At 45.5% G+C, this 17,056-nt stretch overlaps 2 protein-coding genes across 6 annotated transcripts in view; both read left to right on the top strand.

The window, feature by feature from the left end:
* The window catches only part of sspo (SCO-spondin), a 75,018-nt gene extending 69,322 nt beyond the window's left edge, over positions 1–5,696 (top strand). For 3 of the 5 annotated variants that reach the window (XM_031876768.1, XM_031876770.1, XM_031876767.1), the window contains 2 exons: positions 1,724–1,874; positions 2,662–3,328. In XM_031876768.1, the coding sequence (XP_031732628.1) occupies positions 1,724–1,874; positions 2,662–2,684 (174 nt within the window). In that variant the 3' untranslated portion in view covers positions 2,685–3,328. Of the gene's footprint in view, positions 1–1,723; positions 1,875–2,661; positions 3,329–5,671 lie in introns of those variants that run through there. The other 2 variants (XR_004213845.1, XM_031876769.1) reach the window with 2 other exon arrangements.
* A 1,347-nt stretch (positions 5,697–7,043) lies between these two features.
* The window catches only part of kcnh2b (potassium voltage-gated channel, subfamily H (eag-related), member 2b), a 219,916-nt gene continuing 209,903 nt past the window's right edge, over positions 7,044–17,056 (top strand). Inside the window, exon 1 of the mRNA XM_031876773.1 lies at positions 7,044–7,630. Coding sequence (XP_031732633.1) covers positions 7,555–7,630 — 76 coding nt within the window. The 5' untranslated portion in view covers positions 7,044–7,554. The remainder of the gene's footprint in view (positions 7,631–17,056) is intronic.

The raw sequence follows: 17,056 nt of genomic DNA, 5'->3' as shown, positions 1-17,056 counted from the left end.
TACTACACGGTGAGTTACACGGCGAAGTACGCGGTACTACACGGCGAGGTACGCGGTACTACACGGCGAGGTACGCGGCACGGCGAGGTGCGCGGTACTACACATGAAGGTAGGCAAAGAACATACGACGCAGTCGAGTCCCCAGAGATCTAAAGACAGATGTTTTCAACAGGAGTCACCATTCTGTCTGTTTCTCCTTGTGAGACAGCGAGCTCATCACCTCATCGCCATGGTGACTTTGTTCTTCAGATTAGCAAAAATAAACATCAGCTCAGCCAGATATGTCAGTACCTCCTGTTACTGTGGCAACCAGGGGAGGGTAACCAGTGACCAGGCGGCGCAGAGACGTTTCCCCTTTACGCTTCACAAGACTCACGTGCTCGTCCTCACCGCCGGATGACTTTTCACACACACACTCACACTCTCACACACCCACACACACTGCAGACTTTTCAAAGTTTGCCGAGCACTAATAACGACTTTATAAAGAGGTTGGAGGTGTGTTTGATCCTCTGCTGGCTCACCCCTCTCACCTACTTCTCCTCCTATTATCTATCATTCTCCACCACCATCACCACCCATTGTACTTTTCACCAATCTCTCTCCTCTTTGGGTCTTCGTCTGCACTAATTGGGGACACGAGAACTTCCAAGACACTACCTTCTATCGTGCAAAACACAGAGGCTGGGTTTTTGTATTTAAAGAGATAGAGAGAAGCCAAATTATCTCCTGGTTCCCAATGTTGTGCTTGTGTTGTGTGTTAGCTGTGTGATTAGTAAAACATGTTTATCCTGTAAGATCACCAAAAGAACTTAGTTTGCAGTGAAGACGAAGACTGTCCGGCTTTACTAATCAATAGCTTTATATTTGAAAATGGAGCCACAGACTCTGCAGTTCCCCACAGCCGTGTGAAGCGTTGAAAGCGTCTTTGAGCTCGTTGTTTGAATTTCACAGCCTTCAGCTTTAGCCGTCTGGTTGGCTCTCACTGCTCTCAGCAGCTGTTTTTAGTAGGAACGCTGATAAACCCAGTGTAATGTTGCTCTGTGTCCGCAGGATGTGTACAGGAGCAACCCTTCGCTAACACTTTAGTCATAACAACTTGATCTAACCTGCCAGGGCTGTTTACAGCTTCTTCCAACATAAAGTCTACGAACACCGCTTTAAATGATCGGATGTATCATTTTATGCCACCTACAGTGAGGGAGAAAGAACGTCCCAGCGACCTGAAGAACTAGGCCTCTTCATGGCGAGCAGAGAAACAGAGCCTCATATGGAGTCACGCTCCTCATAACAACATCTGGAACTTCAGCTGCTATAGTTGCTCCACTATGTTTAGCAGCAACTCACTGCGTCTGTCTGCTGTTTGGTGATGGGCGGTGTACGCTGGGCTCATAGAAAGCTCATTGGCTTCAGACAGCCGGCTGTAAAGAGATTCATGAGAGCCCAGTTTATGAACCCAATTAACTAAAAGAGGCAAAAAAAAAGCCCCGCGGCCCCAGTCACGTTACACATTCGTCAATATACAGAATATCTTTCTCTCCTCCTCTATCAATTCTGACAACACTATTTCATCTCCTTCACCTCTACCCTTTAATATTATTTTCTGCTCAATATCTCTAATAACCTTCTCCTCTCATCCCACCTTCCCCTCCTCATATTCTGATCTCCTAATTGGCCCCTTCAAACTTATCCCTCTGGCTCTGCTCTCACCCCCCCCACACAGGAGCCCTACCTGCAGTCAGTGTGTGAGTGCTGCAGTTACCGCTTGGACCCTGACAACCCGGTGCGTTTCCTCAGCCTGCAGTGTGAGAGCGGGGAGAGCGAGCCGGTCGTCCTGCCTGTCATCCACAGCTGCGAGTGCACCAGCTGCCAAGGTGGGGGGGGGGGGGGAGGGTTCATCCCTCACGTCAGCGTCAGAACCCACACTTTGAATACATGTAAAAAAAAAAATTGCTCACGACACTCTTGTACACACTTCAGGCTTGTATACAACTTATGAAACATTGTTTATTTTTTGCCAACTTTCGGTTCTTCAGCTTTGTTTTTTTGTATGACAAGCCGTGTGACATGCACAGCTTGTCTTTATTGTTCTCTAGGCTTTGAGTACACGCTGGGTCAGTTTTACCTGCAGTGACATCACTGATAAGTCCGGCCCCATGGAAGGCAGCCCGGTGAGCGGCTGTGACACTCAACCGTCATGTCCGCCTCCTCCCCTCTCAATACAGTTTCTCAGTCACTTTCCATTAACGCCATGGCTGACCCACACACACACTTAGCTAATCTGAGCCAAACATACGTTCGCCATCGCCCACCATGAATAATTCAATCACGGATCCCACCTCTGAAGCAATTATGTGCTAATCCATTCATCAACATGGCTGATTGCGTTAGTTAATTGGATGTAGCCGCATACGACTCGGAACATCCCCCCTGCTCCCATTCATCCTCCCAGGACATCACGTCCGACGGATTTGGTCGTTCTGGCGATCAATCTTTGATTAACAAGCACACACACACACACACACGCATGCACACACACACATATGGACATAGTAACCACCACTACAGGACTACCCATCTGATTCTCTCTGACTGACACACACTCATTACAGCCACAAGATGACATGGATTACATTTGTCAATTGTTTGTCTTCTTCACAGGAGGTGACCTGTCCAGGCGCTGAGCGAGTGTGTTGTGTGTGACCTGAGTGTGTGTGTGTGTGTGTGTGTGTGTGTGTGTGAGAGAATGTGTGAGCAAGAGCAGGTATGAACGCCAGGCCAAGTGGAGTGAGAGCGCTGGAGATGGATGGACAAGAGGAGGAATGAAGACCTGGTGGTTGTGTGGTCCTTAGTCATCATATGACTGGATGTTCCTGTTCTGAAACCTGATCGTCTATTCTTCAACCTGTACAGCCTTTTTCTACTGTATATTTATAGCAATATTAAAGGACCTGTGATTCAGACTAATTATGCATTTAAATGTGTTTCATATGTATATGTTTTAAGAGGATGTGTATGTGGCAGCAGTCTTCTTTAAGTGGGAGTTCACCATGAAACTGGTTAGATATAGAACTGGTCAATAAACATGTTTCTACACTTGGAGAACATTGTTGGCTGTCTTTTTATGAATCTTTATTCCATCATGAGCATCTTTGAATATACACAGTAACCAGCAGAGTGTGGCAGCATTCCCCTCACTTCCCCCCAGCCTTCTCTAATGTTACACACAGTTATTCTTTAATGACAAAAAAGGTGTTATCAAAATGAAAAATAAATGGTGACAGATTTCTTCATGATCACTCAGTTTGTGTATGATATTTCAATCCAGTACAATGCACCAGCTGTGTTTGTTTATCACAGTTATTGCAGTTAATGTAATGTACACATTAGGACTTCTTCTCTTGCATTAACATCTGGAGGGTAGAAGTGAAACAAAAACATTATTATTACATAACCTTTCAAAAGACAAACGTGGGGAATAATACTATATTCATCCGGTTAAGTGTGTTACATACATTTCCATCATCCAGCAGAGAAGCAGCCACAGCGTGTCTGAACGTTACACAAACCTCCTTTAGAGTCAACTTCCAAACCTCCTGAAGCTCTGAGCAGGAACAAATACAAACCACGTTTAAACAAATCCTGCAATATTTTTGTTATTGCCAAAGATGATTCTGTGGGCAGTGTCTGTGGTTTATTTTTGCGCAGAATAAACACAGTTGCCAATATTTATACTCGTGTTTCCGTGGAAACGCTATGCTTGTTATATGAAGTGATACCTCTGAGTTAAATGTGCTGCTGTTTACTCATCACACGAAGCTGGAGCTTTTATTGGATGTGTCAGAGTGAAGCGTGGAGCTTTTTCACTTCCTTTATTCAGACGTTTATTCTAAAAGCAACTATAGCCAACTCTCTCTCTCTCTCTCTCTCTCTCTCTCTCTCTCTCTCTCTTTCTCTGTGTGAGTAATGTGTGTGTGTGTGTGTGTGTGTGTGTGTGTGTGTGTGTGTCTGTGTAAAAACAAATGGAGTTTACCAGGCTGAAATCGGCCTCATCTCTGACGAGGACCTGTCTGCCTCTTTCTGTTCCTCCTTCCCCTCCTCGTCTCCTCCATCCTCCCCTCTCTGTTCCTGACTAAATAAGGGAGTTGAGAGAGGAGGCCTGACCAGCGCGCCTCCTCCTCCCTCTCTCAGCTGCTGTAGTAAAACCTGCTGGATGGAACTAGACCAGGATCTGATGCATTGTTGTTGTTTATTTATAACAAGATGTCACTTCTTGATCGATGGCTCCTCGGGCCTCGTCCGGCTGCAAGGCTGCAATTCATCATGTGTGTTCATCATTAAATCAGTGATCGCTGGGAACATGAATGCAGTCAGGTACAGGTCATTTTGATGAATGCAAACCGCCAGCAGCCGCGTTGCTTTGGGCTATGTATCTGACAGAACTGAAAACAAAGAAATGTTACTCAGTCGAGGCTTATTACACCCCTCAGATAAACATCTGCAAAAACACCCAAGTTCTTATGGATTTAAAAGGGAAAACTCTGCTGCGTTCAACTGCAGTCGGAAAAAGAACATCTGCCTGAAGCACGTATATTTATATAAATCACAGAAACTTTGTGATTCATTTATGTTTGCTTGATTTGATGAATCAAATGTTAAACTATACCAGCACTGCCTCACTTACTTCTGACAGTATGTTTATATTATTCATTGAATGTTATAATAAATAAACTATACATATGAGTAGCAGTAGACATGTTGATCATTACATGGGGACAGGAATGTCTCTGCTCTCTAAATTTAAAATGCAACAATGGAGCAACTCCAAATGTCCTAAAATATGAAAAACAACTTAAAAAGGCATCACAGTGAGTGGAGGATTCGTTTTCTCTACATCGTGAGGGGAAATGAAAACATGTCATACAGGCCTTTATAACGATGATGTTACTTATTTAAATGTACAATCAAGTGTAATGTCATGTGATTTGGTAGACTGTGTTTTAAATGTCATGCTTAGACTCTCAGCCATCTGCAGTGCGACGCTACAGTCCTTTGGTGCGTAATGACAGCGCGTAAAACGCAGTCTTTATAGAGTGCGCTTCAGCCCAAACCACAACATCCGAGGGGTTAGTAAAGGCATCCCCCTCCCCCTCCCCCCATCTTAACGGAAGTAGGGAACCCCGGCCATGTGACGTATGGCTGAGCGGCACCGAGCGGTCAATCCCCCATCTCAACCCTGAAACATGGGCGGAGCGGCATCACAACCGCAGCAGGTCCTCGGCACATTAACGTGACATGTACACTGATCCAGGAGCAGCCGGTCTCCTCCGCCGCATTAAAGAGTCCGCTTCACTCCGGAGCAGGGGACATGTTTTTTACCGGGGCGTGAAAAGTTATTTTTACACCAGTGAGGTGAATTTCTGTCCGTCAGGAAATTTGTGAGGGTCCGTGTTTGCTTCCGGTCTCATGAACGAAAATGAACTGTGTATGTGACGTCAAACTTTAGGTTTAATACTCAGGTTTCTCAATAAGTCTCCATGTGTGTGTGTGTGTGTGTGTGCGTGTGTGTGTGCGTGTGTGTGCGTGTCGCTCGCAAATGAGTCCCTCCCACAAAGGAAGCCGGTCGCCCCAAAGCCGAACACCTGTTGTCAACAGTAGCCTCTCAGAGCAGGTGTGTGTGTGTGTGTGTGTGTGTGTCTGTGAGAGAGATAAACCACGTGGTGTGACACGTTCAAGGCACGTTCATCTTTTCCTCGGAAACCTTCACTGTCGCTGGGCGTCAATTTTCATTGTCAATTGTCAGTTCTCCTAATTATTTTTCACAAATTGATAATTTGTAATAACATTAATTATTCATTTTGGGTGCCAGTTTGGTAGCACCCAAGAGTCCCCGTGGCCCCAACCTCAGGTGTAATTCTATGGTATTGTTGTATTAGCTTTTTACAAAGACTTACAGTGATATGTTAACATGTGTGAGGCACAGCAAACCCACAGCTGCACACCCAAAGCTTCTTTTGTTTATCCTGGATGTCATAGAACTTTCCAGAAGTCCAGAACATTGTGTTTCTAAAGTTTTTATTGTGTTTGTTTACAGTCACTCGTCATCAGATTGAGGAACCAGCCAGACGCTGCAGTCACGTCCTCTTTAAGGTGTTCTCTCTCCTTATTGTTTCATTCATGTGAGTTCATGCAGTTCAAATGAACTATAAATGTGTATAAGACTTGTTAACAGGCTAGACTGTGAAGCAGTTCTATTACACTGTTCTTGATACTATTTTAATTCAGTGTTACACTGTTGATGCTAATGAGTTTAATTAAGCTGGTCATTAACGATTTTATTGGTTTATTCGTTTTGTTCTAAACATGCAGTACATTGTGAGTTTTGTGATGTAATACAAATGTCCCTTTATTATTTGAGAACATGTAATAAACTGCAACAATTATGTATTGAATGTCTATTGTGATTCTTTCATTTTTTGGGAATTAAATGCAAAAGTAGTGGGTTGTATTACCCTTTCTAAATAAACGGTAACATTCTGGCATATACCGTAAAATCACGATAAAACCCAATTATCCTACTATCACGTACCGTAATCCAGTATACGGTATGATACAGTAAAAGTAGATTACGGTAGTGCATCGTAAAAAAACAGTAACTTACTGGCGTCGCTGCTGCCAGTAAGTTACTGTTAATTTACGGTGAAATAAGTTAGAGTGTAACTGTGCTTTCCGGGGGAGCAGAATTTGGGGAGCCGAGGGCGCATCTACTCCATCAGCCTTCACAAGAAGTGTGAGCGGCTCCCGATCAGCAAAGGGTTAAAAAGAGGCGCAGCTAGAGACGCCGGTGGAGCTGAAGTCATCCGTCAGAGCGCACAGCGAGGAGGAGGAAGAGATTCAGAGAACACCTCCCCAAAAACCGCACATCTAGGACTATCTGCGCTCCCCCGATCAGCACTGTGTTCCTTCTCTCTCCAGTTAAAGCAGGTATTTAGAGAGGAGGTGGGAGAAGAAATCCCCCCCCCCCCCCCCCCCCCCCAAAAAAAAGCCCTGCGCCCCCCTCCCCAAACTATGGCTCCAACGCCGCTCGTCGGGAACCTCGCCCGATCCGCTGCTCAGGAGCGGGCTGTAGTGCAGGATGAGAGGTCCGCTGTGCTCCGCCGAGTGTGAGACTACGGGAGGAAACATCACCTGACAGGCGGCCCTACCCCTCGGGAGGGAGGGGGGAGGACAGAAACGGACGGACACCCTCGCTCCTCTCCTCAAACCCTGGAAAGTGGAAGCTGGAAACGGCCCAGATCCGCCGCGCGCAGCACACAGCGCGCCTCGTTTCCAGAACTCTCCTCAGTCTCTGCCGCCGATCCACGAGAAGCCGCCGTATTCCTGATCAACTTGGGCAAACTTTGGCCCCCGGATTACCGCCAACACCCGACGCGGGGAGCGCAGTGAGCATCGTGCGCTCGTGCTGCGGGGAGCGGAGAACACAGCGTCGGAGCAGATACCTTTAAAAGTCCTCCAAAGTCTCTCAAAGTCTCCGGGGGGACAGCCGCAGCGAAGATGCCGGTCCGGAGGGGCCACGTGGCTCCGCAGAACACCTTCCTGGACACCATCATCAGGAAATTCGACAGTCAGAGTAAGATCATTGTTTTCTTCCCTTCTGTGAGATCATTTATACATAAGTAGCTTATTTCCTTTTATTAAGGCCCACTTTTATTTATTTATTTTACTCAAAAGCTGTTTGTAAAGGGCAGTCTAATGATCTCGGCTTGACATTTTGTCTCAATAATGAAGTGTGCTGATGCATAAGAGTCATGGTGCAGCAGCTGAGGTTAGAACATGTGCAACAGAAATCTGATAAAATCCCAGAAATAAATGAATACTAATGTGAGCAGAGCATCAGTGTGACTGGACTATTTCCACCACATTCACTTCCTGATCTAAACATGAGCAGCTTGTGTCGGTGCACCCTGCAGCTGTCATCCAGGAGAGGGTCAGAGCAGCAATCAGTACAAAACCTCCTGAAATACAACAGCACTATTGTGATTACTTTTCTTTCTGCACTCTCGTGCTTTGATGTCCCATCCTGCTGCCGTCTTCACTGATCTTGTCAGAAAAAGCAATCTGCAAAAAATGACACATTCTGGTGCTTTTAGGGTCCGGGGGTCTAATATCTGGATGTGAAATAGTGATCATACAGAAACTGTTGGACACCTCAGTAAACCTATTATGATATGCACATGCTTTTCAGACATCCAAGTATTACACACTTTGTTTTGTTTGCTTTGAAAGAAAAAAAAAAGTCCTCAATTAATCCAAGTTGTAAGCGACAAAAACAAAGAATATATCCGAGCTACTAAATCTTTCATAGAGCCCCGAGGCATCCGATTGTGAAGCTGCCTATATCCATCTGAGAATACACGGCTTCATCCGGCCTCACTTCCCCTGCGGAGGAGTTATCTTTGATGCAAATCATTCATGTTTTTTTCTCCAATCTCCGAACATGTGACCAGACTTCAAACGCGCCTCAGCAGCCACACAACGCAGCGAGGATGAGGATGGTGATGGCTGAGGCGTGAGGAGAAGTGGAGTGCATGTGTATCGTTAATGTTTCACCGGTTCAGGTTTCGAAAGACGTTTTATTCTAGATTTAAATGTAGCGTTTAAGGAACCTAAATGTCAACCGCTGGAGGCTCTCTGCCTTCCACCACTTCTCCCTTATGCTCTTGAGCTTCAACAAGGTGCTATGGTGATGGATATTTGTGCAGAAACACCCCCCCCCCCTCTGACAAAGAGGTGCTAAAAACAAAAGCGACCCACACAAGTGCAGTCGAGTTGAATAATTGATGTTGGAGTTGGCCGATTGACATTAATCCTGCTTTGCATATTTTCCATCCCGACGAGCGTGGATCACTGAACGTATTGGAACGCTGCCGACTGTGGTCAATTGTTTCTTTACAGCAGACTTGCATGTGGTGCGGCGGGAAGCGCTGCTGTTTCTCTGTGCAACATGTATGAGAGGAGCGCTGCAGCGTTCCAGCTCAGAGGCCTCTCCAAATGTCTCCCCAGGGACTCGTACCTACGGAATAACTCTCCATCGGTTGTTGCAGGTTTTTTGGTCGGGCTATCCAAGCATGCTCGCAGATGGGGATGACATGGTGTCTAATGGCTTGTGGGTAATGAACTATAGTGAGCACGGAGGAGGAGCGTCAGCGGACACGAGCAGCAGTTTAGACATGTTCTAATTGACAAAATCTGTCTTTTTACGCAGCAAACTCCTCTATTGATTGGACCTTTTCAACTACAGCCATGAGAGCTGCTAATACTGCTTCAGAATAACTCCAAGGCCCCATTTCTTTGACCCCCCCCCCCTGCCTTTTCATTTTATGTCATTTGTTGGGGCATTTTTCACCTTCATTAGACGCGACAGTCCAGAGGTAGAGAGCGGGGGGGTATGTCATGCAAAAAAGGCCGTTATCGAACCCCGGACGTTGCGGTCTCACGGCATGTGCCGTAACCACTCGACCACCGATCACTGGAACCTGAGCACTCCTCTCATGTTGTCCAGAGCTGAGTAAACCAAGAGTTTGTGGAAGGCAGAGCCCTGCGCCGCACATGCATTCAGGAGGAAGCTTATCCTGTTTGTTCAGCTATCAGTGTGTGATCGAAAGCATCTCATGCGGAACACGGCGAGGGGATAAAAAAAAGCCACATTCACGGCAGCGTGAGCGTGGCGAAGGCGGTGCTTATCCCAGGATGGGACTGCTTTTAGGGTCATTTACTACGGATACTTGACGCTCAGCCTCGAGATGATTAAGGAGCAAACAATGGGCATCTGTTGTCAACGCACGTTACACCGAGACCTTTCCCCCTCACATTCTGTGGGAACTCCGTGGCAGTTTGATGAAGCAGCTCCGGGACTTCATTTGTAAAATGGTCGATCAGTCGGTACCATAAGAGGAAAGGTGTTCTCCTCCTGCACTCTGTTCCACTTGGGTTCTCTGTCTCGTTTGTCTCCACAAGCAACTGATCATTTTGCTCAATTCTATGTTCAGCCAATGTACATACAGTTTATGAAATCATTGTATGCTGTGATTCTTCAAAAAATGTGAAGGTCCAATGCGTAGGATTTAATGGCAGAAATGTAATATAATATTCATATCTATGTTTTCATTAGTGTGTAATCACCTTAAACTAAGAATTTATTTGTTTCCAGGTCAGATGAACAGGTTTTCCTTTTTGTCATTTAAACTTCTAAGCTGTATCTTTGAATCAAACATAATGCATCTGGTGGGATATGATCTCCATAAAGCATATAGACACTGATCCAACCAGGGAATGCATCTATCAGCTAGAGCAGCCCGGACAGTCTGTCATGTACAGTAGCTATTAAACATGTGAATATGATGATAGGACAGGAGGTCAAAGTGGTTTTGCACGGAGATTATTGATGTGTCAGCTGGAGGGAAATCAATAGGGAGCACAATCCTGCTACAGATGACTCGGCCGGAGGAAATCCATCACAGATTGAGGCAGCACACGTCATGATGAGTGATTATTAGCAAAGAATATCCACACTCGTATGACATGCATACATTTATACCCCTCATCTGCTCTCATCTTTGTCATGTCTCTTCAGAGCAGGCAGAGGGCTGCGGTCAAATAGTCCTTCTTGCTTGGGAAGCTTCCTAACTGAGTGAGATGACCCGGAGAGAAGTGGCAGCCATACTAAGAGCTGGTCCAATCCTCTAATGCTTCCTTTGTTAACTCCTTAAGCACAGCATACACTTGACCATTCTTTAAGAAAGGAAAGGAGTTAACGCCGTCCCACAATTCCTTGCGGCGGCACCAGGGCAGGCCCACATCAGAAACATCCGCCGTCACATCATAATGTAGCCTTGCTTGAGTGCAGGCAGACTCTCTGAGCACCGTGGGTGTCTTACCAAAGTCCCTCTGAATTCTCCCTCACATCCTTCCTCGGCCTCGTTACCTTTTTCCATCGAGGAAAAGTGGGAGTAAAAGTCATCGGACGTCTTTTTTTCTTCTTGGACTCGACCGCAGCCCAGGCCTTCTGTTTCATATTCAACATTTCACAGACACCTCTGATCACATTTCGGGGAATAATAATGTGTTACTGCTCTATTGTTCGGCAGAATATCAGACAATCCGATTTTCACATTCATGATGGCCCATTTTTTGGAAGTGCACCGTTTGGCCAAAGGGTGTGGAGACGTGATCATTGCAGGTGGGCTGAACAGAGAGTGAATAATTCATGAGGGACAGCATCTTTACTGCTTTCTGTTTGTTCTGGATATATTCTATTCAAACGTAATGAGACCAGGACTCACTAGATCAGTGGGACCAGCTCACTCTTATCCGCTGACTTCAGACCTTCCCTGCTTACTGTACACCGATCCTCCGTGCGAGCAACCCTCTCTGTACTGTTTACTGTACTGCGAGCCTCCATGTTTATTTGCTTCGTGCGGACCGGACTGCACTGCACACATACAGGCCGTGTGCCTCCCTGACAACAACCAACAACAGAATTCGGCCTCAACCTCTTCATGGGTCACGTGTTGCTGTCTGTTTTGGCGCTCCTCAGCGAAGGCGTTGCCCAATTACAAGCCTCGAAGAAGCCACTGTCCTCCAGGGAGGATGTTACCGTTCTGCAGCTGAAGTACCAACACTTCATCGCCATAGCAACTGGCCCTCCTGACTCCCACTCCCACGCACCCTACCACCCTCGCACACGCACACACACACACACACACACAGCAGGGAAAAGGTACAGTAGCCATCACCAGGTAATTCTTCATCTTTTAGAGATTGTTTTGAGTTTAACGTGCAGCACATTGATTAACTGTCATAGTGAAGTACAAGTGCTTCCTCAGGTGCAGCTAATTGTGATAATTTGGAACACCACGCTGACATGCGGGTGGCTCCAGTTTTGGGTTAACTGATTGATTGGTTCGAGTGAACCAGGTGGGTGTTTTGAACTGTAATTCTAGAGACTTGAGAAAGCATTAGAGGCCTGTTTTAGATGGAGTAATAAAAGAAGCCACTAACAAGTAGTGTGTGTGTCTGAAAGCCTGATGTATCCTCTTCCTCTGTGCCATAGAGCTCCACTGTGGTCCAACAGCTATTCGAAACACATCAGTGAGCCACAATGTTGCACTGGTCGACTCTATCCTTTATTACATGCACAATATCTGACAATCAGATTTTTTCACATGGATATTTTTTATTTGGAGTCATTCCAACATGCGCTGTCTTGCTGCTGGAAATATTCTCACCAATGCACCCAATGTGTATTCATCCACAGCTGAAAATAGATCCAAACAAATGCACTATTCCGTCCTGAGTAATCTTTGCTAAATACACTACGGTGCTTAGCATAGCGTGTTAGCTCAGTCGCTAAAGGAACAATGCATTCACTGTTTATTCAGAAGACCTATTCATGCCATTGACGGCTACCTCATGACTGTTTTGTGGAGCAGTTTATACTTCAGCAAAGGAGGGTTCAATACAAGTCCATGATCACACAGAAGGCAACAATGACCTCCTTTTGCACGTCAAGGTTTAGTCCAGATTTACTTGCAGTTAAATTGATTTCGCCACAAAATGTTGCCGTTTTTAATGCTGGACGTCAGTCGGAGAAGTTGAGGAAACCTGAGGTGGAGCGGCAGAGGGTGCAGAGTGCTCAGCCGTGGAAATGAGTCACCAGGTTTGCACTTCCGGTTCCCTCTTCTTGAAGTCAATAAGGTCTTGAATAGGTTTTGGGTTAGATGCCTGAAATCTAACCTGAATTCTGAAGCTTTTTAGTGTCTAGAAGAGACGACTAAACGTCTTCACGACGGCTAGTCCGCCTTCACATCCTCGTCGTGCATACTGGCGCTAAAGCCACCGTGGTGTAGTTCCTCGATTAGCTGTTTGCAGCTTCCGGTTGCATTCACGCCTCAAAAATGATAAAAGTGTGTGTGTTCATTCGTGGAGATTATCTTGCTGAACACATGTTGCAAATATTATAAACTTGTGTTTGTCGCAGAGCTTATTTGCAAAAATCAAAAATCCGATGGGAAAATCGATGCTTAACCTCCGGGGTCGGCCTACAAAAATGCGTCATCCCTGCAGAGCTCTTATTTCAGGACGGACAGAAATGCCTGAGGTGCTGCATGAAGAGTAGACAGAAGAATCACATTGCAGAGGACGAATTACAATATCCGACCAAGAACCACAAAGTTGCAATGTTAAAGAAAGTTCTACGAACACAGAACAACATTCTGGAAGCAAGTTTACAACATATTACCGCCTGTGTTTCCTCTCTTTCATGAGCTCAGGCTGAGAGTTGCATATGAGGCGCAGAACCTTGATGTGCCCAGAGCAGGGAGGACGAGATGCCTCACTGTGCTTCTGTGAAAGGACACGCAAGTGCCGCTGAGTACATGCAAGTGTCTCAACGCGCGCTGCAACATGCGGCCCGCGTACATGGATTAGGCCGTGAGCACATCTGAGGGTTCCATCTGCAGGCATGCACGTTGGATTTGTCTAATTTGACTCCCGTACTATAAAAAAGCAAACAAAGTTCTTCGTACATAAAGGCTCCTGTAGTTGCTATACTGTGCCAGTTCAGAGTAAATACAGTATGAAGGGTTTTCTCCGGCGCTGAGCTTTGCTTCTCCGCTCCATCTGTTTCACTCGGAGGGTGTGAACACAGCAACACTGCTCCACTGGTGCTGAGGTCAGGAGTGAGTCAGTGCCTCATGATTGCACTTTATTGGTGTGAAATCTCACTCTCTCTCTCCATCTCTTCTCCTGTCTTCTTCCCTGTCTCCCGTTCATAAACACACACACACACACACACGTTACCAAGCGGGCACACAACAAAACACGCGTGACGTGAGCGCACACACACACACACACATACACACACACATGCTTGTAAACCTCTCTGAGCTTATAAACACTCTTCTCTCTCTCGCTCCCTCCTCCGGTCTGCTCTTTGTCTCATTTGACAACCTGTTTTCTCTTCCTCCTTCCTTCCTCCTCTCCATCTCTCCGATGCCCAGCGTATACCCTCTGTGCTGCCATGCCAAACTGCCTTCGCATCTCACATGAGCACGCGTCCAGCCGGGCCACACGGCACCTGCCGAGGGGGTGCTGAGAGGGGAGAGCTAGCGGTGTATGGATTTGCTGTGTTTGCTTGCGAGTTCAAGCTTTCCATTAAAAACAACAACAAACAAGCAAAATATTCCTGTGTTCCAGTACAAAGCACTGTGGCCGTTTGTTAAAAACGATATGAAATCTATATATAATGTTAAAGCAGTATAGTTAAAGAAGGACAGAGTGCGTTTCATTCAGTGCGACCAGTGACCACCCTCATCGTCCCAGCTGCTTCCAGGATCTGAACCTTTTGACCCTCTGGTCCAACAACTCGTTCATACTCAACACATAAGCCTGAACAATAACTCATAGCGAACCACAAGAGAACGTTTAGTCCAGGACCTGAGACACGTCATTCCGTCTGACTCTAAGCACTGAGGGACAGGACAGAGTCCGCTTCGAGTCAAGGACGCTTTGATAAGGATGCATGCTTCAGGAGAATGGAGCACAGTGATCCTGCCGTGGGGTCATAAAGACATCACAGGAGGAATCACGTCCATAGAAGGCTGTGGATTGGGTTTCTGCATTTTAGGGCAACAGTCCTCGCTTACAGTAAATCTGTTTATTGCAGGAAGTCAGGGTCACTTACAAGGTGCACAAAGTTCATGTCGACATCAAATTCACACCTTTGACTGACTTATGTTTTTGCACAGATAGAAGCTACATTGAATCTATATTGACTGGAGCGCCTGTGAGTCCGATTACACGGTCAGATCTGATCTCATAGTCAGAACTACTGTGACAACAACAGAACTCGACGATGCAGTTTAGCTACAGCATGATGTTCTTATGCAATATTCACAATGAAAAGAAACATTCATTATGAATAGCCTGCTTTGACCTAAACGTTCATGCAAAGTGTTTGAAGCACAATTCATACATGAGTTGTTACATCGAATGTATGGTACCTGGATTAGCACCCAGGGTATAACTGGTATAAAGGGAAGCTTGTAGACATTTAGCTCCATCTAACAATCTTTATTTAAGGGTGTTATTGTCTAAAAATATACCAGAAAGAATGTAGATCGTGTGATTTATAGTACACAATACATAAGAGTATCAGGTAAATGTGATGTTGGTTGTTTAAGATCAGAGCAGGACGATCTTGTTTATTAGCCACGGAGGCGCAACTGACAGGGAGACCCAATGTTCTTATTTCTTTCCTTCTAATGCTTGTGTTGGATTGCTTTATCATTTCGTCATGATCAAGTCTACCAGTGAATGCAGTTGGGTGTTGGGTAAATAAAGGCTCCCCTGTGAGAAAGCTGAACTCGTGAAAATCTGCAGATGGTCTGAAACTAGCTTTAAAAAAAAAAAGAAAAGTCGTCTTTTTTTTTTTTGAAGTCAGAGCTGAACGTTTGTGGCTGCACAGCTATTGAGGGAGAGATGAACTCACAATCTGTTCTCTCAGATGATGACTCAGTGAAGAAGCATCTCTGGGAGAGTTGTGTCTCCCTCCACACCATCAGCTTCTAATTGGCTGTGCCTCTTTATAAACAGCGTATGCCCCAAAGACTAAAGCATCAAACACAGCATCTCTGCTGTGTTTCTTCTCTGAAGAGATGAGACTGAATGCAGCAGCAGCACCTTGTCAGCTTTATTCCGTACTTTGAGAAAGGGCAACATCTCCCTTGGAACAAAAGCAAAGAAGGAAATGATACAAAGTCTGCCACAAGTTCGCCATGAAAACAAAGAAAGTCGATGCTTTAAATGGCCCCTGTCATAGTATTAGAAATATGCATAAACCATTGTGTTGATATTGGATGATCAGTGCCAGTGCAGGAAGCAGTGTTTTATTGTAGCATGGTGGAAGGTAAATGTTAGTTTTTTTAGCTTTAACCACAATCTCTTTCTAAGACTGGACTGTGTTGCATCTTTCTGTGTCTATAGAGTTTTGTGTTTTGAGTCTTTTTCTTCGTTTCTTTTCTTTTCATTCAGGTTTAGTGATTCCTGCTTTTATTTTGAAGTCAGCTCCTCATGCATCTTGTTTTTGCTTCTTGAACAATGATGCCCTAACCTCTTTCTAAATGGCACTGCAGTAGCCATGCACACATGGAGCAGACATCTTGTAAACGCTGGTGTTAAAAGGGAAAAAATAAAACCTCACTGAACCAGGGGCGGGCTGGCCATAGGGGATACCGGGGGAAACCCCGGTAGGCTGACGGGGTTTGGGCCGGTCCAATGCCAGTCCACCTCCATCACTGACTGATATTTATACTACTCCTCGCGATCTGTGTTCACACTCATGGTTTCCATCTGCGAGCCGGCAGCACCCCTACACACACACACACACACACACACACACACACACACAATCACACACCCAGCATGCAATCTGCCCCAAAGAGGCGGGTCTATGAAGCAGTTTAGCCAATGCTGCTTTAAAGATATAAATGAGTGACATACAATTTAGCCAATCAGCATCCTCAAATAGATTCAGCTTGGGGCAGAATCGATTCTGCCCCAAGCTGCGAGTTTCCGTCCGGACTAGTCTCTACAGGCGAGCGCCGGCGCGCGAGCACTGCTCCTCCAAGAGCCGTTTGAGAGGAGAACTGTGGCGGAGAAACTGCACAACCAGACAGCAGACTAGCAGGAAAGGGAAGCAGTCCATGCGAAGCTTCTCCACTAGCTGAACACCAGACAGGTTTGGCTAGCTGGATGATGTCATGCTAATAACTTAGTTAGCTTTTTAAAACAACGGGGACAGATCCAGCACGGACAGTGAGGGACATGAAGCAGCTGCTGAGACATGATATATAGTTATAAATACATCATTATATATATATATATATATATGTGTGTGTGTGTGTGTTTTATATTATAGTGAATATTATTATATTATTATATTATACAGCATATTACTATATGATATATATATTACTATATGATATATATATATTAT

This window comes from Anarrhichthys ocellatus, unplaced genomic scaffold, assembly GCF_004355925.1.
Source record: "Anarrhichthys ocellatus isolate YVR2014 unplaced genomic scaffold, GSC_Weel_1.0 scaffold115, whole genome shotgun sequence".
NCBI lineage: Eukaryota > Metazoa > Chordata > Actinopteri > Perciformes > Anarhichadidae > Anarrhichthys > Anarrhichthys ocellatus.
This window is presented reverse-complemented; position numbering and strand designations above follow the sequence as displayed.